General features: G+C 41.1%; 2 protein-coding genes across 3 annotated transcripts; one reads left to right on the top strand and one right to left on the bottom strand.

The window, feature by feature from the left end:
* The first annotated feature begins 656 nt into the window (after positions 1–656).
* On the top strand, positions 657–9725 carry LOC130172292 (potassium-transporting ATPase alpha chain 1). Its single transcript, XM_056380889.1, has 24 exons — positions 657–856; positions 1535–1639; positions 1919–1978; positions 2093–2296; positions 2534–2647; positions 2876–3010; positions 3455–3572; positions 3690–3958; positions 4048–4126; positions 4216–4335; positions 4543–4652; positions 4863–4997; positions 5176–5368; positions 5504–5679; positions 5871–6007; positions 6217–6367; positions 6781–6949; positions 7192–7346; positions 7506–7629; positions 7979–8124; positions 8277–8410; positions 8898–8999; positions 9230–9321; positions 9452–9725. Exons 1-24 carry the CDS (start codon positions 845–847, stop codon positions 9478–9480), a joined length of 3069 nt encoding a protein of 1022 aa, XP_056236864.1. The 5' UTR covers positions 657–844; the 3' UTR covers positions 9481–9725.
* Positions 9726–10234: 509 nt separating this feature from the next.
* Positions 10235–26845, bottom strand: LOC130172290 (DENN domain-containing protein 3-like). 2 transcript variants are annotated; one of them, XM_056380888.1, is made up of 28 exons: positions 26721–26845; positions 24252–24413; positions 23771–23969; positions 23499–23588; positions 23209–23324; positions 22851–22975; positions 22486–22597; positions 21513–21632; positions 21303–21401; positions 20662–20781; positions 20221–20336; positions 19909–20064; positions 19716–19812; positions 19471–19574; positions 18955–19142; positions 18632–18791; positions 18202–18397; positions 17883–18051; positions 15841–16100; positions 15570–15740; positions 15348–15477; positions 14994–15101; positions 13602–13741; positions 12793–12953; positions 12522–12658; positions 12039–12157; positions 11530–11667; positions 10235–11055 (listed from the first exon to the last, which is right to left on the bottom strand). In XM_056380888.1, exons 2-28 carry the CDS (start codon positions 24333–24335, stop codon positions 10837–10839), a joined length of 3834 nt encoding a protein of 1277 aa, XP_056236863.1. In that variant the 5' UTR covers positions 24336–24413; positions 26721–26845; the 3' UTR covers positions 10235–10836. The 2 variants fall into 2 exon arrangements, with proteins under 2 accessions (XP_056236863.1, XP_056236862.1); XM_056380887.1 differs by having other exon boundaries at positions 26733–26836.
* Between the last annotated feature and the right edge of the window lie 7 nt (positions 26846–26852).

Below are 26852 nucleotides of genomic sequence, written 5' to 3'. Positions count from 1 at the left end.
CTGACGTCTTCTCTCTTTGTATTTGGCTTAATGGCGCTGCAGTGCATCACTGACTGTCTGATTGAGTGGCACAGCTGTCAGGCTGTGGATTGCGCCTGCTGGTTTGAGTTCCTCTGTCTTATTTCCTAAGGGTGCATTTTGTCCATCAGCTCATACGGCAGCAGTAAAGATGACTAATTTTCCCTGGGCTTATGAAGTCACTTTGTCTCAGTTAATACTCATTCTATCAATCCCATTTCGACCTATAGAATGACTCGATGACCAATAGCAGATTGTAGTTGTGTAGTGCAGCTTTTGGTGTAAGTTGATGCATTGCAATGTCAGGCAGATTGGTAGAAATGACATTGGTCCGCTTTAACCTTCACAGCTCCTTCGTCCAATCAGTTTATCAGGAAAAGAAACGTGCTGTGGAGAGATAAGAGATAGCAGAGAAACACTAGCCTACGCATAGCTTGTGATATGAATGTATTTATATGTAAGTGCGTGTTGTGTGTGACCTGGCTAGGGGTGACATTGTTACTACTAGAGGTACCATTTTACGCAGATGGTCGTATTTAACTGCGTGTTTCAACGTGTGTGTGTGTGTGTGTGTCCAGAGATGTTTGTGCGCATGTGTATATGAAAAGGGGAGTTTCAGGTATAAAAGGCTTTTCCAGAAAATGTGTCCTGTTTCTAACCATTGCATGTGTGTGTGCGTTTGTGTGTGAAGGAGAGAGAGGGAGAAACAGGGTGTATGTCTGGGACTGGAGCGTAGCTGACAGCCAAAATTTCGGGGGTGAAGAAAGATCGAGTGATCTGGACCTCCATTGATTTGGGAGAGCAGTCCCCTATCACATCAGCAACCATGAGTAAAACGGTAGGAGAGCCAGCTGTTTAGATGATCACTATTCAGCTTGTTTGTCATTAATTGTGGGAGACAGTAGACAAGTCTTTAATTAATGTTAAGAAAAAAAGTAGGCAAATATTCTAATTTATTCTACATAAAAACAAAGACTAAATCAGATAAACAAAAAAAAATTTATGTGCAAGTTGTTATATAGAGCACACACGCTACTGTAGAAATGAAAAAAGTTCAACAATTATCTTTTATAAAAATATATTTTCTTTATACTACAATTTATAATCATTTATATTATATTAATTATTATACTTTAGGCCAGTCACTTACCAAACTTCCACTTTGTTATGGTGTTAGTACAAGTGCAAAAATTAAAACAAAATACTGCAGTCGTATGCCTTTCTTTCTCATTGCATTTGTTTTCCTTGACTGGCATGGACATAATGTATGTGCTCCAATATATGAGGTGTCAGGATTAGTTTTATTAGTAACTACAAACCAAACCAGTTGTCACATATTCACAGTGCAGTAAGTAAGCAGTTCCTTTGACAAACATACAGCAGATGTGGAAAAAATACATTTTATTTAGTTCTGGTATCAATATTATCAAGAATATCAAGCCGTCTGGACAGACAGGTAGATTTTCTGTATAAAAATATGCATATTAATATTTTTGCCATTTCTGCCTGCATTTAGGACGCTTACAATATGTTCGAGATGGATGGAGAGATGGACAAGAAGAAGAATAAAAAGATGAAGAAAAAGGAGAAACTGGAGGGCATGAAGAAAGAAATGGATATTGTGAGTAATGAAAGTTATCTGGCAAAAAAACAGCAATGGAAAACAGCAGTGGTAGTGAGTGTTGTTATGTATTGTATAGATAAACCTGTGGCGATAGAACAGAAGCCTCAGGGCTGCACAGTAGTGAGAAGATGTAATCTCTGTGAGAAAAAGTAATTCAAGCCACTGTGAAGTTGACCAAGCTTCAACCAACCGGCTCTGAATAAATCACCTTCATTCACTCTGATCTGTCCTTCACAAGTGTTCTGAATCAATGACGCCCTGTGTCTCCTCCTGCAGGACGACCATGAGATTACAATTGAAGAGCTGGAAATGAGATACAACACAAGTGTTACCAAGGTAAAAGTAATTCTTGATGATTGACAGTGGTGTTTCTCTATTCATTTTGTTTTTAATTCTTTTCAAAAATACTCACTTTATCAATTTATTTAATTTTCTGTCTTTCATCCACAGGGTTTGACCACCACCTTTGCCCAGCAGGTCTTGGAGAGAGATGGTCCAAATGAACTGAAGCCTCCTAAAGGAACTCCGGAGTATGTAAAGTTTGCCAGGCAGCTGGCTGGAGGGCTGCAGTGTCTGATGTGGGTCGCAGCTGTCATCTGCTTCATCGCCTTTGGAATTGAACTTGGGAGAGGGAACCTCACCAGCTTTGATGATGTGAGTTATATTACCATATTGAGTGTTTCTCCTTTAGTGCACTGGGGAAAAAAGAAAAAAAAAAACAGACATTGAGTGCATATATGGATTATGTGGATTCCTTTGAGAAGGACAGATCACAGAGTGACAGAGACAAAGAGACGAGAGAAGAAAAATGAAGAGAAGAAATTGAGGAGCTCAATTTGAATCAGCCGTTTCTAGCCTGTTTTTATGGTTAAATCTTCTTTCTGATTTCAGCTTTACTTGGCCATCACCCTGATTGCTGTCGTCGTGGTAACTGGGTGCTTTGGTTACTACCAAGAATTCAAGAGTACCAACATCATTGCCAGCTTCAAGAATCTGGTGCCACAGGTAGGTGCATTGTTGGAATTTAATGTTAATAGCTTCTCTATCATTGCACCTCTTTTGATCTATTTTCTTTCTGTCACTCTCATAATTTCCCTTTGTCTCTCTGTGTGTCTGTGTGTGTGTGTGTGTGTGTGTGTGTGTGTGTGTGTGTGTGTGTGTGTGTGTGTGTGTGTGTGTGTGTGTCCTCTTCCTTCATATTTGCTCATCTTATTCTCAAATTCCCAAAAACAGCAAGCCCTTGTGATCCGTGATGGCAAGAAAAACGAGATCAATGCCAACCAGTTGGTGGTGGGCGATTTGGTGGAAATCAAAGGAGGAGACAGAGTCCCTGCTGACATTCGCATCATCACTGGTCAGGCCTGCAAGGTAAAATACACACAACTGCACAAAGAAATATATGTTGCTTCTTAAGACAAATTTGTTCAACGTCTTGCTATGTCTGTAGATAAAATCTGTGTATTTTTCAACATTAGAAAACAATGTTAGGCTGTCTACATTCAGTCAAAGTTGGCAGCATCAACTTCAAAGTTGTTACCTTTTAATGATTGAGTCCTCACTTGGCGAGTGTAATTTACTGACTGTAGTGAGTTTGGTGCCAATTAGATTGAACTGCATATTAGGCCGGTTAGTGTAATGTTTTTACAATCCCAGTGATAGACAGTGGGAGAATGAACTACTCCTATAATTTTAATGTCTGAGGAACAGATAAAGCCCAATCCATCGTCACACACGGTATCTTCCAACCCCATTGTATCATGTGGACGTGTAATAAACCGTTGTATATATTAATATACTGCGTGCATGTGACAGGTGGACAACTCGTCCTTGACAGGCGAGTCCGAGCCACAAACCAGGAGTCCAGAATGTACTCATGAGAATCCACTGGAGACCAGAAACATTGCTTTCTTCTCTACCACCTGTCTGGAAGGTACAGTACATAGATATCATCTATATTGTCATTTATTTAAGTATTATTTGTTTAATGCTTTTGTATGAATTCTTCTACTACATAAGAATAAGGATGGATCTCCTCTCCCCTCTTCAGGTGTAGCCACTGGTGTGATAATTAACACGGGAGATCGTACCATCATCGGTCGGATTGCCAGTTTGGCAAGCGGCGTCGGCAACGAGAAGACACCCATCGCCATTGAAATCGAGCATTTTGTGGACATCATTGCTGGACTTGCCATCTTTTTCGGGTTTACCTTCTTCGTGGTTGCCATGTTCATCGGATATGCCTTCCTGGAAGCCATGATCTTCTTCATGGCCATCGTGGTGGCTTATGTGCCAGAGGGGCTGCTTGCTACAGTTACTGTGAGTAATATATGTTCTACAGGTTAGACAGATTTAACATGCGCTGTAGTAATCTGTCAGTGTGTAACAGCCTGTGTCTTGGTCAACAGGTATGTCTGTCTCTGACTGCCAAACGACTTGCTAGGAAGAACTGTGTTGTGAAGAACCTGGAGGCTGTGGAGACGTTGGGTCAGTATACCAGTGTACCGGACGTATCCTGTTCCTAGTAGTTTTGTTATATTCAGGCAGAGTCTGACCTTTAACCTGTGTGTGTTTAGGCTCCACTTCAGTGATCTGCTCTGATAAGACGGGCACCCTGACCCAGAACAGGATGACTGTAGCTCACCTGTGGTTCGACAACCAGATCCACGCAGCTGATACCACAGAAGATCAGTCAGGTAAACACGTGGATCAAAGCCTGTTTTTGTCCGAAGCATTTTCCTATTGAAATCGATCAACGCTGTTGTTATAAGCGATGTGATAATACAGATGTAATGGAGGCCATAATGAGCTGTTGTGTGGGTTGCTCTTTAAAGGTGGATTTATGTTATTTTACATGTCAGTAACCTTTCAGTAATCATATTGATTGATTGTGTGGGTTTCAGGACAGAGTTTTGACCAGTCATCAGAGACATGGCGTTCACTGGCGAGAGTGGCCTCCCTGTGTAACAGAGCTATATTCAAACCTGATCAAGAAGGAGTGCCTATTCCTAAGGTACGAATGTAATGTTTTAAGACATTTGTAGTTGACATCCATGTGATGTCATGCTGAGCAGACAACAGTAAGTCTTGCTCTGGCTTTAATTTTCAACAATCAAGTTGTATATTTGTAGTTTTGCCTACTTTCTGTCAGTACTACAAACTATTGTAAGAACAGATTTGTTCTTATCGTCTCTATGAATTTCTATTTTACCGTCTCACACAGAGGCTCGTGGTGGGAGATGCGTCGGAGACAGCTCTGCTGAAGTTCACCGAGCTCACTGTAGGAAACATCATGGACTACCGTAATCGCTTCAAGAAAGTGGTGGAAGTGCCCTTTAACTCAACCAACAAATTCCAGGTGAGAGCAGGAAGCTTTGCTGTAGTGGGCAAAAGATCTTTTTTTTTTTTTTAAATATATATTAAACGCTGACATCAGGAGTGTCTTTAATACTGTGATACTACTATAATCCTGTGATTCACGGTGGATCTAAGAGCACAGATTAACATCCAGTTTTATTCATCCCTTCTCTCTCCAGCTGTCTATTCACGAACTGGAGGATCCACTGGACCTACGCTACCTGTTGGTGATGAAGGGAGCACCTGAGCGTATCTTGGAGCGCTGTTCCACCATTTTGATAAAAGGCCAGGAGCTGCCTCTGGATGAGCAGTGGAAAGAAGCGTTTCAGACCGCTTACATGGACCTGGGAGGACTGGGAGAGCGAGTACTGGGTTAGAAAGTTCTACTAGTAACACTGATGTGGCCTAATCCTGGGGCTTGCTATTATGTCCCTATATACTGAAAGCAAAAAGTAATTATTATTATTATTAGTTGTGTTTTTTAACAATCCTTTCCTCCCCTCTCAGGCTTCTGTCATCTCTATCTTAATGAGAAAGAGTTTCCTCGTGGCTATCGATTCGACCCTGATGAGATGAATTTCACCACGACAGGACTGTGCTTTGCTGGTCTCATCTCAATGATTGACCCCCCCAGAGCCACTGTACCAGATGCAGTGATGAAATGCCGTACTGCCGGCATCAGGGTGTGTTCACATTGCCACACATGCACATAAACAGCTTGTTTGGGCTGGTTTTTAATTCTAAAAAAAACAAAAAAAAAACATGAGTGTGATTACTTTGGTTAGGCCGAGATGCTGTTTTCACTTTGTGAGTTGTTTTATGTTTATCTACCTGTCTCAGAAATGTTTTTTTTTTAAATATCTTGAAACCAAAGGTTGTCATGGTGACTGGAGACCATCCAATTACAGCAAAGGCAATAGCAGCAAATGTTGGTATCATCTCAGAAGGCAGCGAAACAGTGGAAGATATCGCCGAGAGGAAGCGCATACCTGTCGAACAGGTCAACAAGAGGTATTGAATCAGTGCTGTCCGCACTTTGAACAGTGCGTTGACTAGCTATCCGTTCCAGTGTAATTTTGTATTTCTTAATAAGTGAACTACAGGATTCATCATCATCATCCCTTAGAGATTCACAAACGATTCAATGAGCTGTCGTATCTGGATGCATGCTTGTGTCTTTGTCTGTTTATTGTGTGTAACTCTGTGTCGTCTGTGTGCAGTGACGCCCGTGCTTGTGTGATCAGCGGTGGTCAGCTGAAAGAGATGAGCAGTGACGACTTAGATGATGCACTACGGAACCATCCTGAGATGGTGTTTGCGAGAACATCACCCCAGCAGAAACTGATTATTGTGGAGAGTTGTCAACGTCTGGTAAATACACACACACACACACACACACACACACACACACACACACAGACAAACCCAAACACACACACACACACACACACACACACACACACACACACACACACACACACACACACACACACACAAACACACACCTTTTGCTTTACTACCTGTCTTCTTAACTGACTAATTGAATGTATTTGATCATTTAAAAGAAGATATAAATCTTCCCATACACATAATGTGAAAAAAAACAAGGATAGACACTATAAAGCTGATGTCTTATTTCACTGTGGTCCCCTGGGAGGATTGTGAACAAATAAGCAGCAGGGGAAGAGATTGGTTTGCATGTCTTCATATATACAGTGTAAATGATCAAACTGCACTTTCAGGCTTGTGAAAGAGTTTTTGTTTCTCGTCCTTGATCCCACCAGGGCTCTATCGTGGCTGTAACAGGAGATGGTGTGAACGACTCACCAGCTCTTAAGAGGGCTGATATTGGTGTCGCCATGGGGATCGCTGGTTCAGATGCTGCCAAGAACGCTGCAGACATGATCCTGTTGGACGACAACTTCGCTTCTATTGTCACTGGAGTGGAGCAAGGTGAGGCTCAGTAGAAAAAAATAAGAATAAAAACTTGATGTCCATATCCAGTTTGTGCTGTACAATTAACAGTATAGTGTTTACGTGTTGTTCATATACACTGAGCTTTTTTAAGAGATAAGGTCGAAGAAAATTCCTAGTGACCAGAATGTACTTGCACAAGGGGGAATCTGGAGGTAGATGATTCGTACAGTGACCACTGAATGAACTTTGTGTGTGTGTGTGTGTGTGTTTGCCTGTAGGCCGTCTTATCTTTGACAACCTGAAGAAGTCTATTGCGTACACACTAACCAAAAACATTCCTGAGCTGACTCCATATTTGATCTACATCACCGTCAGTGTGCCTCTTCCTCTGGGCTGCATCACTATCCTCTTCATTGAACTAGCAACCGACATTGTGAGTTAATAGGTCATTACAGTTGCAATTTATTATCATAATAGATGATGATTCATTTTTGAACACCAGCCTCAGTCTTTACAGCAGATGATTATCTTCCTCGCTCCCCTATCTGCTGCATAGTGATATGGTGTTTGTTTATTCCTGTCTCTCCTGTAGTTCCCCTCTGTGTCTCTGGCTTATGAGAAAGCGGAGAGCGACATCATGCACCTGAAGCCCAGAAACCCCCGTCGTGATCGTTTGGTAAACGAAGCCCTGGCAGCGTACTCGTACTTCCAGATAGGTGAGACTGATGTGTGTGTCTGTGCCGGTCAACAAAACATGCATACTCAGTATTACTATAGCACTAACTATATTGAACTGAATACTTCACATGGACATGAAATAGACACACATGACAGGCACCTGAATGTATCTCCAGTTCTATGAATACATGCATTGCCTGCTAACAGACATTGGTAAACAGGTTTTTAACAGAACAAAAAAGCAGATAAGACAGTACCTGTAACAGAGTGCACTCTGAGGGGCTGAGCCACGGCCTCGTATGATCCCTGAATAATGCCACACAGCCAATGAGCTAGATTTATATACTACTAAAACAGTATCGACCCATTTTTCTTTCTCTCTTTTAGGAGCCATCCAGTCTTTTGCAGGTTTTACAGATTATTTCACAGCCATGGCCCAGGAGGGCTGGTTTCCACTCTTGTGTGTCGGCCTGCGTTCTCAGTGGGAAGATGTTCACCTTCAAGACTTACAGGACAGCTATGGCCAAGAATGGGTTAGTACTGACTTAGAGATCCCACCTTTACAGGCTTATTTTTGCCTCCTGTGTTAAACCTAGAGAAAGTGGTTGGGTCAAGGGAGTATTTATATTTTTATCAGCAAACAAACTAAATAACTCCTCCCTTAAATCCCCTCCTCTACTTACAGACATTCAGCCAGAGGCTATATCAGGAGTATACGTGCTACACTGTATTTTTCGTCAGTATAGAGATCTGTCAGATCTCTGATGTGTTGATCAGGAAGACTCGACGTCTGTCTGTGTTCCAGCAAGGCTTCTTCAGGTCAGTGAAGATCCATCCCTCACATGACTCGTCCAGTATAGTGTATTTTAATAGATAAAGTTATAACATTAACATTTACAGGTTTAATTCTTTGTCTGTACCATGTTAACATTCCCAACTCTTGGGCTTATACTGCATTCACATATACGTCGGCATCAGCACATTATTCCAAGATGGTTGGATATATAAATTTGGAGCGGTTCATTAAGAAATCAGATACAAAAAGTGTGTATAGCTCCTTTTCATGAGCAGATTGTTCTCTGGATCCAAAGCATATGCTTTAAATACATTATTAAACACCATATTTGATGATTTATGAAGATTTGAAATTGCATTTCTGTTACAGCTGTATAAAAATTTTATCTCGCGTACTCATTTGCAAGTAGAGGCAACCGGTCTCTTTGGGGTTTTGAGATCAATTTATATGGAAGCAATTAAACCTGAACCAGCTGGGCGTTTGGTTATTTATGTGTGTATTTTTGCGCAGGAACCGTGTCCTGGTTACTGCAATCGTCTTCCAGCTCTGCCTTGGTAACCTGCTTTGTTACTGCCCTGGAATGCCCAATATCTTCAATTTCATGCCCATCAGGTAAAAGGCCTCGTTCACATGGTCACCATCTGAAATCAAAGCTCAGACTGAATTATAGCGAACACTTGGTCTCTTGTTGTGAATTCTGAGGACACACATTTCAAATGAAAACATTATAAATATAGAACCCACAAGTAGAAAGTTATTTGTGTTCTACACTCATCACTTCTTCTATATTAGAAACAAAAGAAAGCTGAAGTCTAACATCACATGTTGTGTTTTTACTTCAGGGTCCAGTGGTGGTTTGTTCCTCTTCCATATGGTATTTTGATCTTTGTCTACGACGAGATCAGGAAGTTAGGAGTCAGAAGATACCCAGGAAGTAAGCCAAGATTCATTATTCTCCACTAACCTTAACCTGCCATTAAACATCCATTCATCATTAACATCCATACTGTAGATTCATTCCATTCCATTAATTATTCATTAATCTTTGGTTTGTGCTCTCACAGGTTGGTGGGATCAGGAGTTATACTACTGAGACCAGAGAGGCTCTTTCATCCTTCCATCCATATGCATGAAAGCTTACTTATGTATTTATAGCTTATCCTGTCTTTTAATGTTAACATTATATAATATTCAAGAGTCTGCCTAAATCCTTTTAAGAAAGTATAAAGGTAATCATTACCGGAAGCCATTGTTGAATAATTCCCACAGATTTGTTGTGTTCCAGCTCTGTGACTGTGGCTGCATTGTATTTGTACTAATAAAGAAATTTAAGACCAATCATGACCTCAAATTGATAACAAAAGCAGCGACATTGTTGAATTCCACATTGTTTTTGTGTTGAAGTTTGTATCTTTAGTCAATTTTAGAGTTGCTGTCTGCATTTGAATAGTCTGGGATTAATAAATGCAGACTCATTCAATGTTGCACTTGAGATTCACTCTGGAAAATGTTCTGTCTGGTTTAATGCTTAAGGCTAGACGTGCACGATTTCTTTATTGATCTGGCACCACAAAGAGCCTCATGTCTAAGAATATACAATATGCACAAAGATGTTTCAAAGAGAAATTTGATATTGATTATTTTAGCAGGAATCAATACATCATTGACAAATTGATAACAACTTAATGTACTGATTCAGTCAACAACAATTAAACCTTTGCATTGCTTCAAAAATGTGATTCTTTGAAGCAGTACCCAGTTTAAATGTCATAGCAGGCAGACAGTTGACTGTAGTATGACTAATATTTCAGGCAAACACCCAAAAAGTAAGCAACAGTAAATGACAATACCTGAAAATGTAATTTATTAGCAGTGCTTGACAATAAAATGTGAATGACAATTACATTGTGACATTTCAATATCTGACTGCTGCTGACATCTAGACTAAATCAAGTTTTTTTTAAAACAGAACATACAGCAGGCACAGACTTGATCTTTTTCACACTCCATGTGCATAGAAGGTTTGTTTCCAAGAAGAAAAAGATCTGCTCTTCGTCGTCCAGGACCAGCGTCAGTAAGCACATCTTTGTTACATTCAGTGTACTGTACTTTGCTCCAAGGGCTCACACTTCCATATAAGTCTCACAATGTCATTTTAAAGAGCTGCTGTCATCATTTTGTGTCCTTAATTAATTATAGCTCCGAGCAGAAGACTTCAATTACCATTGAAATGTGGCTTTAAAAAGTTGCTTCGCCAAGTGAAAGAAAATAACTTTCCTCTGCACTTCTCTGTTTTTCTTTGTTACTCTTTTGTATCCCAACCCTCATTCACGTCATGCTTTCCTTTAAAGTGCCTTCTGTGTTTTTCTTCTTTCCTCTCCCCATGCTCCTCTGTTGCCTCACTTGTACCCACCTCTTTCCATTCTGTTGCTTTCTCTGTCGCTCTTCTCTACTCGACTTTCCAGATGGCGATCTTGCCATCACGGCGTGCGGAGCCACTCAGGACGTAGCGATCCTCAGCTGAGCAGAGTGTCTGGATGCTGTCTGAATGAGCCTGCAGTTCCTTAGCCACAGTGTGGCTCTCTGGGTCCACCACCAACACCTGACTCCTCAGCTGACCATCACAATGACCTCCGACACCGCTGCGGCCACGACAGCCCACCCAGATCTGAGGGGAGGACAGGACATCAAGGAAAGGCAGTCACAAAGTGACGATTGTGGTATAAAAAGACCAAAATGGCGATGAAATGAGAGTCAGCTACAACAATTCAAAGCAGAAAAACAACAAAGGTCCCTATTTATATTATAGCATGTTGGTACTGCAACTAATCTTCTGATTATTTCTCATGCTTTGTGTTGTCTGACCACTCATCCAGAACCCCAAAATATTCAGTTTACAATCATGTAGAAAAAGAAAAGCAAATCCTCCTCCTTTGAGAAGCTGAAAAATGACAACAATAATTATTTAATTATCAAAATAGTTGCAATCAAATAATTGTTGCTCAGCTCTCACTGCATAAAATAAACACCATATTTATTTACGTACACCTTTCAGCAACTCTTAAGTATTTTACAAAATATAGATAACAAACTAAAACAATTACAAGATAACTTCGTGACCTGACATGTTATAATAGCTCACCTGGTCCTTCACACGAATCATACAGGTGACTCCTGAACTGCCTGGCAGGGGGATTCTTTTGGATGGACGCCTGTGGTTGTTGGTGTGCCAGAGACACAGCTCCCCCGAGTCTACACAGCCTGTCCACAACTGACCTCGCTGGAACAGACAGACACAGACACAGACACAGACACACACACACAGACACACACACACACACACACACACACACACAGAAACTGTAAAGTCACATACATACTTTTAGCCTGTACAAACACTTACAAAAACGTGCCTAGCTGTAGACAGCGAGTCTTTATGCATAACAAACACATCTGACACCCACATAAGTTATAACATTTTTGTATCTGGATATCCACATGTTGGGAAATGTCAGTAAATATTTGAATCTTTTAGTTTCCGCGGTTGCAGTGACTTATACTTCCAGTTATGTTAAAACATAATTGACTGACTTGAAAAAAATGGCTGCTACCTTGTGTAATAGACTGACATATTGGATTAGTTCAAGTCACCTCTGGCATGACAATGAAGCTGCTGAAGCTACTGGGCACGCTCAGTAGGTCGTCAGGAAGTGGCATCCTACGCTGTGGTATCCCGTTCTTTTTCAATTCCACAATGCGGTCACCACAACCTGCACATACACAAACACTTCTGTTTAACAAATCATTATCAGGATCCCTTTTGCTTATAAAGCAGAAGTACAATGTAAACTAACACTGTTGGTTTTTTTTCACACAGGAATGAAGGTCTCAAGGTTGTCATGTACACAACACCATGACGATGCCTGTAATTGTAAAGAAGGAATACAAAAACCACATGAATGCACACAACATTATAGTTGGGTATAATTGTGTCAGTCACAAAAAATCTTTGTGCGAGAGTGAGTGGAGTTGGTACATTTACCTCAACAGGGGAGCACTAATTATACAGATAAAAATGTACATGAAATAAGAGTTTAAGATTAGAAAACAAAAACGGTAAGGAAGTGTACTTACAGCACCACAACGTGCCATCATGGATCTGTATGGAGGAGAGACGGTCACAGCTCAGGTGGAGCTGTCGCTTCACTTTGAGACTGGTCGAGTCCCACTGCAGGATCGTCCCATCACTGCTGCAGGAGTATGTCTGCTGACTGAGAGAGAGAGAGACACGACTGATTGTTCTGCTCTGTACGCCTACAGTGCTGCAACATGTCTGCTTACAAGTTTAGACTAATGTTTAATGAGCAGTAACTGATGACCAAAGTAGAGTCTGTCATGTCTCTACCTGTTGTGTTGATCTCTGGTGTCCACGGTGAGGCCGGTCACTTCATGTCTGTGCTCAGTCAGCTGTTTGTTGCAGGACATGCTGTGAGTGTCAATGATGTAGATTACAGAGTCCTGGGAGCCAATCCAAACCTGCTCCTGGACCAATCCCAGCATGCAGTTCTACACAGAAGATGTGACATGGGATCTCAGTTTTAAAAATTGATATTATGATTTATGCATTTTACATCTGTAAATACACAATATAGCTTATGTTATTTTGTGTGTATGTTGTTATGTACATTGGTTTCTATAACAAAATTGTAACAAATATCTGCATAAAAGAGATACAATACAGAAAATGTCAGTGTGCAAAAAATATTTAAATACAGGTTTTTTTTAAGTGTAGAAATTGAACATTTACAACTTTGCAGCCTCCAGTGAGAGGTTCAACAAAGTGGTAGATCTGAGTTTTTAGATTTCTCTTTCTTTCTATAAGCTAAAACTTAAGCTTTTGCAATAATGTTTAAGACCATTTAATCACATACAAATTCTGCAAACAGTAGATCTATTTTTGGCTTTGCTATATAGAGTTTAACAACCTATAACGTAGTCAGACTCATAACATGATGATAAAAATAAAAAATTGATGCAGCTGATCCAGAGATATAATCTTTTTTATTCAATGCATTCTTAATCATTGTCAAAACTTGTATCATGCCAGTAGTGGCAAATGTCGCCTCCATACATAGATGGGGAGCGGGCTACAAAGGTCTGGTAAGCTCACTCTATTCTACTCTTTATAATGAAGTACACAATGTCTGCTCTCACCAGCTGTGACTCTCCAACCTGAATGCAGTCCTGCAACATGGACCAGCTCGCTGCATCGAATACAACCACTTTGCCCCCACTGAGAGCCACCCACAGCTTCGGGTTCATCTCACCCTCTGAGTCATTGCACGTCAACTGACCTGAGGACGTGGGGGGGGGGGGTGCGAGAGAAGCGGACCAGTGAATTGCGAGAGAGTGTTTGCAGTAAAAATAAATAAATAAATAAATAAAAACATGTCAGTCAGCAGGGTGGGCATGAGAACCTCCACCCTTCACTCTCTCTTCTCTAGTTTTCACAGAGAGCTATTCATAAATGTCTCCTGGGCAGTGGCAATAAATACACAGAGAGAATAACTAGTTAATTAGTTGACATTTTTATTTTTCCAAAGTCCTGATAAAAATACTATAAATGACTACTATTTTGGTGTGTTGCTCTTGAGGTTGACGTCAACATGGGACATACTCTGCTTTTGTTCTGTCACAGTGTAAACAATTGAGACACTAACAATACCACTATTATCCTGCCTGCAAATACACAGCACAACAAGACTAATCAGGTTATGTGGATAGGTTTCCCTGAGGCAGCTGCTGCGATACAAACATTTTTGCACATTGCACGTGAACACTTCGCAAGTGTGCAATTAGTACTCACATATAGGTCATCACGTTGACATGTTTTCATGCAAACCTAAAAGTTTTAACCAGCCAAGCTGAGCAACAACAGATTTTTATTCAAAGCTTTGATACCAACTAATAAAATCCTTCACAGATACAGAAATATCCATTGAAGCATGTCTGTCCTTTGTCCTCTGTCTTTATTTTTATCCCTTACTTTGTCATTCCTGTCCCTACTCTGATGTGAATGCTCATTAGGACAACTTAACACCAGTTGACAGTGGGTGTCTTGTGACTTTAACAGTCAGTTTGCAGCAGACATACAGCTATACAGTGATTTAAACAGATATAATAAAGATCAAAGAAAATGGGAGGCACATGATAATCTCTCTCCTCAGACAGCAGTTCAGTTTCTGAACACTCATTACTATAAATAAATAAATGGATTGTCACAACATCTTTTATTCTCTGAACTATAAATGACTTTTAATAGCCATGACAGGGCAACAGGGATATATAATGCATGAAGCTACTGGTTATAAAAATGATACAACTGTCACCATGACAACGAGACCAAGGGGATGTGTGTTAGTACTGTTTTTTTGTTCATTTATTTGTCATGTATCAAACAAACTCTGATCTAATAATGACAAAACATGCCCAGGCTGAATATCCATTGAATCAGGTTAAATATATATATATATCTTAGAATAAGGCTAAACACACGAAAATGGATACTTATCAACAAAATGACACACAAATTGCTCCAAATAGTACCTGGTGTGTATAGCAGCACATGTACAGTCTGAGGTTCAGCCAGGTCCAGCGAGGGGTTGATCTTGTGTTTTAGCGTCTCTGAGGTAGTTTTAGGCACCATCATGGGCACTGGACACCATCACAAACACAAAGAGCGAATTCATTCAAGAGAGGGTAAATGGAGAAGGGTGTAAATTGCGACACATGAGAGGGAAGAAGAAGTAACTATAAAGGATAATGATGATTCAGGTTTGGCATCAACATCAGAATGAGCATGATAAATAACACACTTTAGTACAATTACATATTTGTAATAAAGAAAAAACAAAAACAAGAACAAGAAGTAGATGATGAAGAACAAGAGTAAGCCCAGACCTTCATGTTTAATCTTATCAAAGTAAGCCAGCTTTGAGGCAGCAATAATGGACCTCTGGGTCTGCACACAGCCCATGACAGCGTCCATCAACAGCACATTGGTCAGAGCCTGAGTCATGTACTGAGGGTCCTAGACACAGAAAATCAGTGTTACAGAAATCAACCCTAACCCAAACACTGCCGTTTCCTTCCCAGGCCAGTCAAAATGTTTTGAGATTTTACCTTGTGTTGATCGGCCATCTTGCGTCCGGCCCACATCTCTTTGACCACAAGGTTCCAGAGTTCAGTCTCTGTCTTCAGGTTGGCCTCAAACACCTCAGGCCTGCCAGAGGTCTGGATACGAAGGGAGGGAATACGAACAAGTAGAAAGGGAGCTGAGGCAATCTTCACGTCCTGCATAGAAATGGAGGAGTTACTGATTGAAATAAAAGAGGTTATAAATCAACTCCAAAGAAAACAGGATTCAGAGGAAAAAGGATGAAAGACAATGGACCTGTATATCTCTGAACTTTGTGATTTCAAAGTAGCCCGGTTGACCCTCAGTCAGCAAGAACAGACGTTTCTGCGTCATGGCAATTTTGCCAACGCCATGGGAGGTCTTGACACAGGATGACAACTTGTAGACACACTCGCTATTGTCAAGGTGGTCGATGACCTCAGTGGGCAGGTTGACATCTTGTGCCTCAGCCTCTGTCTCCTTCCAGAAGGTGTAAAAAACTCTGAAGAGGTCGGGGTCGACCTGCTTTGGCTGGCCTACGACACACACACACACACACAGAGCGGCATGTACAGTATGTAGACAGACAAACATACTGTATGCAAAACAAAGAAATACACGTGCAAATACAAGCAGAAAACATGTACATATACAGATTAGATATGGTGTTCAGTCCTGTTACAGTCCTGTCTGTTTTTTACATCCATCTAGCCATGCAGGATTCCTTTTCACGTCAGATAGAAATTCAAACAAAGATGGGGAAAAACATGTTGGTGGGGAAAAAAACACTTCAAAGACTGTGTGTGATATGTGTCTGTGGCGTAACACACCATGAGTCATTTCATGACCGCTGTCGCGCTTTTTTCTCTCATGTTTTTTGTTGCTCTAAACTGACTTTTTTCCTTTGATTTACAGATTAGCTTTAATGACTAGAAATTTATAATACAAAATTTTCCTCTGAAGATTAACAAATTGTGTTATCTTATATCGCATGGTGTGGCTTACTGAAAACAATAAATTAGATATTGGATACATATCAGAAAGTTGATCATTGTAGCCCATTTGTTCTAAGACCAAAGCAATTTGTCAATGGCACTATTAGATCACAGTTACTTATTTGCACATCCAGCAGACACAAAGGCACCTCAACATTCACATATTTCTGGCCATCTGATGAATTTAAGACCAATATTCATTCATTCTTTTGCTCTGGTTTTGGTCTCCACCAACATATCTGGCTCTTTAGCTGTTATATGTTCACCAGCTACTCAGTGACTTTGTCTGTCTGCTACTTGCTGCTGAGCACGTAGCAACAGTTTTTAATGTGAAAAACAATAGTGATGAGACTGAACCAAATCAATGATCTAAACACCTCTAAAATGCCGAGGGACACTGCAGAGTTGGATGATAATTTTCTGCCATTTTGTCACTATGAACGACTGCTCAGGGTATTGATTAGTGCAGCTTTAAGGCATTAGAGATTAAATTGGCCAGGCTGATATTAGCTCATTGCAGATGTATCAGTATCAGCGTATATGTCAGCCGATAAATAATAATGAGCTGAAGAACAGAAATGCTAAAAGGTCCATTTATTTATGTTAGGGGTTGTGCAAAGAAAATTAATATTGGGCCACCTGATGGGATTTTTTAAACTCTGAAATATCACTATCAGCCTCAAAAATCCTGTATCAGACAGGTTCAACCTGTCAAGAAAGAAATCCAAAAACCATTGTAAGAGCACTCCAAAAGGATAGAGGTCAGTCAGACAGTCTGAAGATTTTATAATCTGTGCCTGGTCGAGACACACAGACATAATATGCTGAATTTACAATTATGAGATTTACATTACCATGTGTCTGTACCCTCAGTTGGACACTTGTGTTACATTTACATTTAGCAGGGTTCATTTGAACAATATGTGTGAGTGTGTGAGAGAACATGCTGAACAGACTGTACTTTATGCTTACAGAGCATTAAACGAGTGTAACAGATCATCTGACAGCTGATTGATTCCACCATGTCGGCAGCCACTGGTGTAATCAATTCAAAATTCTTTTGTTTAATGCTGGTGACAAAAATGATTAGCATCTAGCTTTCTGTTTCCATTACGTTAGCTCAGAGCTCATCGAATTGCAGGACCTAAGATGCCTAAGAAACAAGATGCCTTAAAGATTCGCCCATTTGTCACCATGGATTTGGATTTTAAATCAGCACCATAGCATTTATAGCACTTTACTTTGACTCACACTGTACATGTGTAACAGAAATCAAAAGTTTTATCTAATCTACACACATCAGCCTTCCTTTCCTTCACTTACCATCAGTGAGAGCATCAAATAAACGGTGTATGGTCGCCACATCCTTAACAATCCCACATTCTTGCACACACCGCACAAAGTCGTCCTGATGCAGATGCTTACGAGGAAGCTCGAAATTCTTCACATGGTCGTCGGGCTGCACCAATGTCTTCTCATTCTCTGTCTTCACCTAATAGATGAGAAAAAAAGTAAAGATCACCAACATCATCGCTACGTAATCTCCATCAGAGGCAGCTATATCACAGCAGCAAACATACTGTCTATCACCAACCAACCACCTCTACAACAGAGGTGACGATGAAGGCGTGAGCCGACTGACCTTGAGGATGAGTCTCTTGAGTTCAGGTCGTCTGTCAGCTTGCTGTCTCTCGTCTCGGTGCAGCGAGTCCACGAGCCACGTGAGCAGCTGTGTGGGGAAGATGGCGGTGTCTGTCTTGTAGAGGTTCTGGAAATCACTCAGAGCGTCCAGCCGCCGTGAACACAACGTGTTGATGAAACCACGCAAGTAGTAGAATCTACAGAGGGGAAATGATTTAATTCAAGACAAGGTTCATAGTGGATTAAAGACGTTCAACAAGAGGAGGAAACAGAGGAGTTAAAACAGACGGAGAGTGAAGAGAATCAACGGACCGACAATGAGAAGTGGAAAAACATTTTATTGTACAAATCAAAATGAAGAAGACAGGAATTACAGGGTTGTTCTTGAAGCGATAGCGGGAGGGGCGTAGAAAATGATGAAAGCAGAGTACCTGGCAAGCAGAGTAGAGTTCTCGTTTTGGACGGAGAAGATGGCCTTGCCGAGCTGCTGGATGAGCTCACTGTAATAACTTTGGACAGAGTGGAAGGACAGAGACGCCGGGAAGTCTGGGAGTTTAAACACCTTTACAGGCTTAGGAGGAGTTCTCAGCGCTAAGGGACAAAGACAGAGTGGAGGATGGGGGGAGGAGGAGGTGGAGGAGGAGAGGACAAGAAAAGCAAGAAAAATTGAGGAAATGTTAAATTCTTTATTGCCACTTGTTCGTACCCCTGTATATAAAGTCATAAAATTGGGTATATCCCCCTTTAGCTTCACCAGGGTCAGACACGATGATCCGACTCAGCAGTGAGTTTCTTTTGAAGCTGATAGTTTGGGCATCTCCCAGGTTAGGAAGGCTCATCCCCAGTCTCTTATTCAGCCTGTTCTCTGTGATGGAGCTCTTTCTCCGGGCTTGAATCTCCTGCATGGTGGGTCTCCGTGGGACTTCAATCATAGCCTTCATCCTTGAGGACACATGATAGAAACAATGCATTGCATGGATACTGCTCCAGCACGAAAAAGAGATGAAGAAAATATGTCAGAAAAAAAATACACTTAGTTCCCAGTTTAATAAAAAAAAAAAAAAAAATGATTGTAAAGTTTTTGTTGTTTTAGAGAGGTGCTGATACATCTGTGTGGTCCTTATTGAGGCTGTAAGTTGTGGTGCTTTTGAACTGTACTGATTTATACCAAGAGGTGTGTTCAACTTCATTTATAATCAATACACACAGATCAAGTGGTGAACTTCATGAATGTGTTATAGGTCAGTCTGAAGATTATCAGATATCTTACTTTTGCATCTCTGAACGAGTGCTGAGCTCCATGCGAGCGTAATTGTCTATTTTCCTGTTGAGACGATCCTTGAGGAAGGAATGGAAGATGTATGTCTCCAGCACCTGCAACACAGTCATGCTGATGTAAAGATGCGCATCCGGCCCAGCATCCCATGTTTGCTCAGAGGTGTCGTCCATTCAAGTAAAACAATAGAAAATACTATAGTAGAAAAATATCACTTTTTCTATCAGGTCAGTCTTTACCTTCTTGTAAAAAACTTGTTCAGCTGGCTCTCTGGTTTTCAGGAACTCTTCACTGTTAAACACTCGATGTTCATAGTTAAGATGACAACTAACATCCCTGTAAAATACATACATGTATATATCAACAAAATATATATATCATTTAGGAGAACCATCCCATTGTATCTTAATACCCAAAGAATACACACACAACCTGAATATGTTGACAATCATTTCCAGCGTGATCCTCTGGATGTCATGGTTGAGGTTCTGTTGCCACGCTCTTCTGTGCGCCCGCTCCTCGTTGATGTCGGTGCAGCTGGTGTGGTGGCACTGATCCAAGTCAAAGTGTATCTGCAGAGACTGACTCCTGCAAAACATACTCAAACTGTACAAACCGACAGTGGCTACGTCTCCATACCTCTGGCCTAGTTCCAAAGACGCTTACCGTCAATAAAAGATCTACACTTCCACGTCTCCAGTATATGTACCTGCTAGTGTTTTGAATAATAATAATAATGAGTACCTCTGTGTGAAGCAGTCTGCAGCAGCTGGAGGAATGTTGGGAAGGTCAACGGTATCAGAACAGGAAGTGGAGACACTTCCATTATCAATGTTGATTAAGATCAGATCATCTGTTTCCTGGATAAAAGAGTGTCAAGGTTAAAATTAATGTTTCATTCATCTCTCCGTTTATTCCTTTGATCTGTAAAAATTCTGTCAATATGCATTAACATAAACAACCATAAACCAAAGAACATATGACCTACAAATAAGGTATACTCAAACTGACAACAACAACTTAGCAAACTGTATTTGAACTTCAAGTATATAACCTTCTTTGCTTTAGATTTTCTTAGATGAAGTAAAAAAAAATAAGTTGTGGCCAAAGACAAAAACAGCAGCAAACCCACATCCCTCTGATATCCTGTGGTGGAAAATTTAAGTTGGAAGGTTGTGTACTTACGGCAGCAACCTCTTCAAAATGGCTGAGATGGCAGCCCATAAGGAAGGCAGTCGGAGCCATGAGAAAGTCCAGCATGCCTCTGGCCAGGACAGGAACATAAGGCTGCTGCCATGACAGAGGCTGGAGGAAAGATCAGGAAGACATGGATGAACAAACCCATGGACCAAAATATTAAAGGATGTCTTCTTAAATTGCATAAAATTGCAAAAGTGACTTTACCATGTCCAAAATGAATCAGCAAAAATAGTAATATGTTGAGAAAACAAACGTAATAGTAAGCCATGGGTTAAAATTTCATTTGATCATTATCATAATATTTATTGATTGTATTGTGCTGTAACTTTTTTTCATAATTTACATTTAATTTCAGGTTCCAAAGACAGACATTTACTCAAACAGGGCTTTTATTAAGGCCTCCAACTGCAGCCCTGCTCTACTCTTCACTTTAACAACCACAAGCCGTGTAGCACTGTGCTTTTAAAACCAGAGTCTTTCCCTTTTTAAACGGTGGGCGAAACTTAATTTAATGTGAGAAAAGTCATTCTGATCTCATAGTTACCAGTTAAATTCAATAAAAATCATGATTAACTTTAACACTACTTTGCCCTGTGCAGATGTGCAGACATAAATTTTGAACTGACTTGCAGGAAAAGCAACAAACTCTCTGCCACCAGTGTGAGTCTGGCCCAGTCAGAAGAAAATAACACCACCCGCTGCTCCTGCAGGAGACAAGACATCACCTACAGAGACAGGGACAGAAAGACAGATAAATGGAGAAAGAGGCATGAGGTTCAATGTGAGCCTCCTTGTGCTTCACTGATAAATACAACAATACAGGTGTGTGTAATAACCTGCAGTAGTTGCTGTGGCCTGAAGCAGAGGAAAGGTAGATGGAGGTCTAAATCTATAGCTGGGTGGTCTTTGTCTTCACTGGATGGTAATACAATGGTCAGAGGACGCAAAGTAAACATCTGGAAAACATACACAGTTACAGTTGGTGCTCTTATATCAACTAACTTCTGGCACGTGTGATTATGAATGTAAACATTTTTAGGACATGTGACCACAAAGTGAACAGATCTTCAAATCATTGTAGCCTGGCTACACCTACACACCCCCCCCCACCCCCCCCCCACCCCCCCACCCCCCCACCCCCACACACACACACCACACACACACACACACACACCACACACACACACACACACACACACACACACACACACACACACACACACACACACACACACACACACACACACACACACACACACACACACACACACACACACACACACACACACACACACACACACACACACACACACACACACACACACACACACACACACACACACACACACACACACACACACACACACACACACACACACACACACACACACACACACACACACACACACACACACACACACACACACACACACACACACACACACACACACACACACACACACACACACACACACACACACACACACACACACACACACACACACACACACACACACACACACACACACACACACACACACACACACACACACACACACACACACACACACACACACACACACACACACACACACACACACACACACACACACACACACACACACACACACACACACACACACACACACACACACACACACACACACACACACACACACACACACACACACACACACACACACACACACACACACACACACACACACACACACACACACACACACACACACACACACACACACACACACACACACACACACACACACACACACACACACACACACACACCAAATGTAGATGTCCAGGAGGTGGGACGGGCACAAGTGTCAGTTTGGCTGCAAACTCCTTCACTCTCTCCTCCATGTCTGATAAACGACAAGTTCTCAGCTGGACTAACAGGCTGACAAAGAAACAGACGGAGAGACATACAATAATTGGTGCAAACAAATAACTTTAGATTCAGTTACCAGACAAATGATTCCTCAGAGGTTTTCTTAAAATAAGAGTTAAGCTGTGTTTCAGATCAAATATCCATTACACACACGCTGTTGGCCTGTTGACAAGTAGATCTTAGTAATAATGAAACAAACAAAACCATTTGGTTTTTAAAAATTGCCGAGCAAAGCAGTTTGGTTGGGCACGCTCTCTCTCACCAGGACAGACAGTCTTTCAGCGCAGTGAAGTACGGATACTTGGATATTACACAGAAACTGAAGGCAGAGAAAAGTGTAGAAAACTTAGAGGACCCGGTTCCATTGTGGAAGGAAGACGTCCCTTCCTGCAAAAAACACAGGAAAGACAATCCGACAGTGACTTGCTTTTATTCAAGGTCTGGTTAGTTTTATCTGAATTCATTTGTTAACCCATGCCTGCACCTAAAATGTCTTGTTATCTGGCCTGTCAGCAGCACAATGAGCATTGTAGTTAGAAATTTGGTTGTAGCAGTAAAACACAGTTGGGATGTAAGTTAACCGTTGCAGTGTGTGATGTAGTACGTGTAGCGCTGTGTACCAGTATCGGTCGGTAACACTGCATTACTACTCCATGGGACTTGTTGCCAAAGACATCAGTGAAAACCAGGAAGTGAAACTGTTCATCTCTCTGTTCATAAGTGACTTGCAGCCCATCTGGTGGAAAGAAAAATATATATACACACGTTATCACACTGACCTGATATGCTACAATTATACAATTACAAGCTGTCAGTTTCATGCTGCTCTATGGCTGAACAGCATGCATATACAAAATCAGTGCTTTCAGAGGCTGTTATAACACAAACTTCAAATCAGGACACTAAATACCAGGGAAGCAGAGCTGAGGCAAAGCCATGAGGTCAATGTCTTTGGGAACACTGACATCTTCACTTCCTCCTCTTCCTTCTGCTCCTCCACCTGCAAAAATATCAGCAGCTAAAACAAAATGATACCGATCACTGATGATAATATGGTTAAAACAGTTTGCGCAGGGAATGGAGAAGAAAGATTTTCAATATTTGAGAATAAACTAAAACCTCCTATGTATGTACAGGTAAGTGACCAGCGGGTGTACCAGACCAGACAAGCAGGTACCACACCTTGGCTCTGGGTTGCAGCAGCAGCAGCAGCTGAAGGAGGTTGTTCCCTCTTCCTCCTGAGAAAGGAGCGCCGCCTCTTCCCACGTGGCCTCACCACTTCACTCTCATTTTGTGGTCTGCTAACAAAGGGAGGCGCCAGGACATGCAGGACCTCTGGCTCCAACAGCAGATGCTCTAGACCTCCATTATTGTTAACAGCCTGAGTGGCAGACAGGACGGGAATCAACACAGATAGCATGGCTTTTTAGGATCATTAGGGCATTGTTATTATGTTTGTTGTCTGGCCCACTGGGTTGGTTTAGTTTGGACTTCTGGGCATTTTTACATGTTGCTGTTGTGCAGTTTAAAGTTTGCAATGAAGCTGCTTTTTTGGTCAGATCTCGCTTGAAAAAGAAATCCTTAATCTCAGTGGAGCTAGCCGGGTTGATAAAAAGATAAAGATAAGAAAATATTAGGTTTTCAGGTGTTTGAAGGCAAATACCTGGTAGACCTCCCTGAGTTTGTCGACAGATGCTCCTACTACTACGCAGGCTTCCAGCAGAGCAGGAGGCAGATGGTCCGCCATCACTGAAACCAGTCCAGGACCCAGTTGGACCAGCAGAACTCGACCACGGGCCAACTCAGACCTGCTAGATCACAACCGCTGAAAGCAGCAGAGAAGAAATACAGAGAGAGAAGTCAAAGGAACCAGAGTGACAAAGATCAAGAGATACAGATCACAGAGGGAAAAAAAAAACAGATTTTATACTTATTTTGGCTTTTTTTTTTTAACAAGGGAGACAGCTGTTCCTCTTATCTTTATCTCTGCGTGAGAATAAAATTGATCAGCTAAATAAAGTCACAACATATGACAGAGTGGTTGTTGCAGCTCATTATCGCTGCCGCTCGTCTCATCAACATCAACTTCTACAGATGCAGTCGGACCTTCTTTTCCACCACATGATGGAGAAAGTAGAAACAGCCTCTCAGTAATTAATATAGCTACAAAAGTTAAATATAGTATCATTGCTATAATCCGACTGCAAACAAATAATTAGAGGAAATTCTCCATTAGTCCATGCTTAAACTTATCAGCTCACTGACACCCACACAACATACTGTACTACAATGTCTATATTTATGGCTCTAATGCACTGTGGTATTGATTACCGCTGCATAAATGTGTGGAACAAAACATTGTTGCCAGCAGATTATCAGCTTGTCATTTTTAGACGGTGGCAGCAGTGGCACCTATTAGGTAAAAATTCCTATGACAACTTGGGAAAACAACTGAATCCGTTAAACTGCATTAAACTCAACAGGGAAAATGTTGGCATGAAACCGGTTGTCACTCATCATTTTGTGAGTATTTTTCACAGTCTGTGACAAAGCAGAGATTCATTTTTCTACACCCTAACTGATCATTGGTTATCTTTCTCCCTCCATGGTCTGCTACTCTTTCTTTACAGCTGAGACACCACACGGTCTTATTGGAAAATTAAGCTCATGTGCGCAGAGGAGGACAGACACACATACACACGAAAACACAGAGAACATGACTTGTAACTGGGCCACACTGAATGGGCTGCACAGATGAAATGTTAACATTGAGTCCACCTTAAAGCAGTCTCATCACGAAAGGACCTTTAGCCAGCTGCAAGAAACATTAAGATTAAAATCACTCATCAAATCAATCATTAAAATCAAGTGCTCTCCCTATGAAAAATGCATGAAATCATAACTAATCATCAGCAGCGAGAACATTCAGCATAACTTTACTAATTTCCCATTAGAGAGAATGCCACATGACTGGCTGCTGTCCCTTCATTATTAGTCTGAGGATGTGACACGATCATCATAATCTACAGCAGTCATGTGATCATTGGAAAAAACAGGGAAAATCCCACATCAACCCATAAGAACATAATCTTTTTACATGCAATATATGGATTAGTGTTACATCTTCTGATAATGTCACAGCACAATAACTGACATGAGCACACAACAATTTGACATTTCTGTCTTTCAGATCTGAAGCGGTCAAGCCTGCAGTGAGATCTGGGTCAAACGTTTCCTTCAAACACAGGAAAGTAGTGTGAAGGTTCAGGGCTGGGGAGCGAGGGAGAGAGAGAAGTACCATAACCGAGAATTTACAGGAATACAAGCAGAAGAGAAGGCTGACTGTCATTTCTGGAGCAAGCTGGCAGCCAGAAACATAACCTAGATAAAAAATTTGACCATCATAATCAATTACATGGAAATAAAAAGAGGGCTATAATCACAGCTTCGAAAAGCAACTAACACAGTCAGATGTCTCCAGCTTTTAGATGTCCACCCCTTTGATCTGCGCCCATACAAATCCAGAAAATTCTATGTAAACAAGGTACTTTTTCCAGTTTTCATGAAGAAGGCACATTGACTATTTGACGTAATTAAATCATGAGCAAATTAACATTATTTTCTGTTACTTATTTAAATAATTATATGTAGCTAATAAAAGACATAACCAGAATATCACCTGTCAAGGAAATCTAGAGGCTGACTGTTCAAGTCTTTATGTAGGAATGAAGCTAAAAATAGGTAACTGGAAGTCAGTAGCAAAACAAACAAAATCATTGCACATGGAGAACTGCTATGAACTACTGTGAATGTGTCCAGGCAAAAATCACCGTCACACTGTTAGGATCCAAAGTTTACGTATGCTCATGCCTACACAGAATGGAGTCTATGTGGTTTAGCAAAGAATTTAGAGTTCATAGGTTTTTACTCATTAAAGTTTAATGATCAGCTGAAACAGTTTTATTGCTGGTGTGACACGTGATCCAGCGTCACAAGTTGTGCAGGTAAGAGGATGCTTCCAATCTGCCTCTACACCTCAGACGCGACTCTGCTAAATCATCATAGTTAAGATCAAAACTCGCACAATTAGATGAATAACTCATGGTTAAAACTTCTACTTCAAGTCACTGACCTCCTCACGTACCTCCGTGCGGCTCCTCATCCATATATTCATGTCTGCATCCCGGTGAAGAACTGGCAGCAAACTTCTCCGCTGCTGAATGAAACCGGCTCATTCAGTTCCCATGATCACCATCAGTCCGCT

This window comes from Seriola aureovittata, chromosome 7 (assembly GCF_021018895.1).
Source record: "Seriola aureovittata isolate HTS-2021-v1 ecotype China chromosome 7, ASM2101889v1, whole genome shotgun sequence".
Lineage (NCBI taxonomy): Eukaryota > Metazoa > Chordata > Actinopteri > Carangiformes > Carangidae > Seriola > Seriola aureovittata.
The sequence above is the reverse complement of the archived record's forward strand: the minus strand, read 5'-3'. Positions and strand labels throughout refer to the sequence as shown.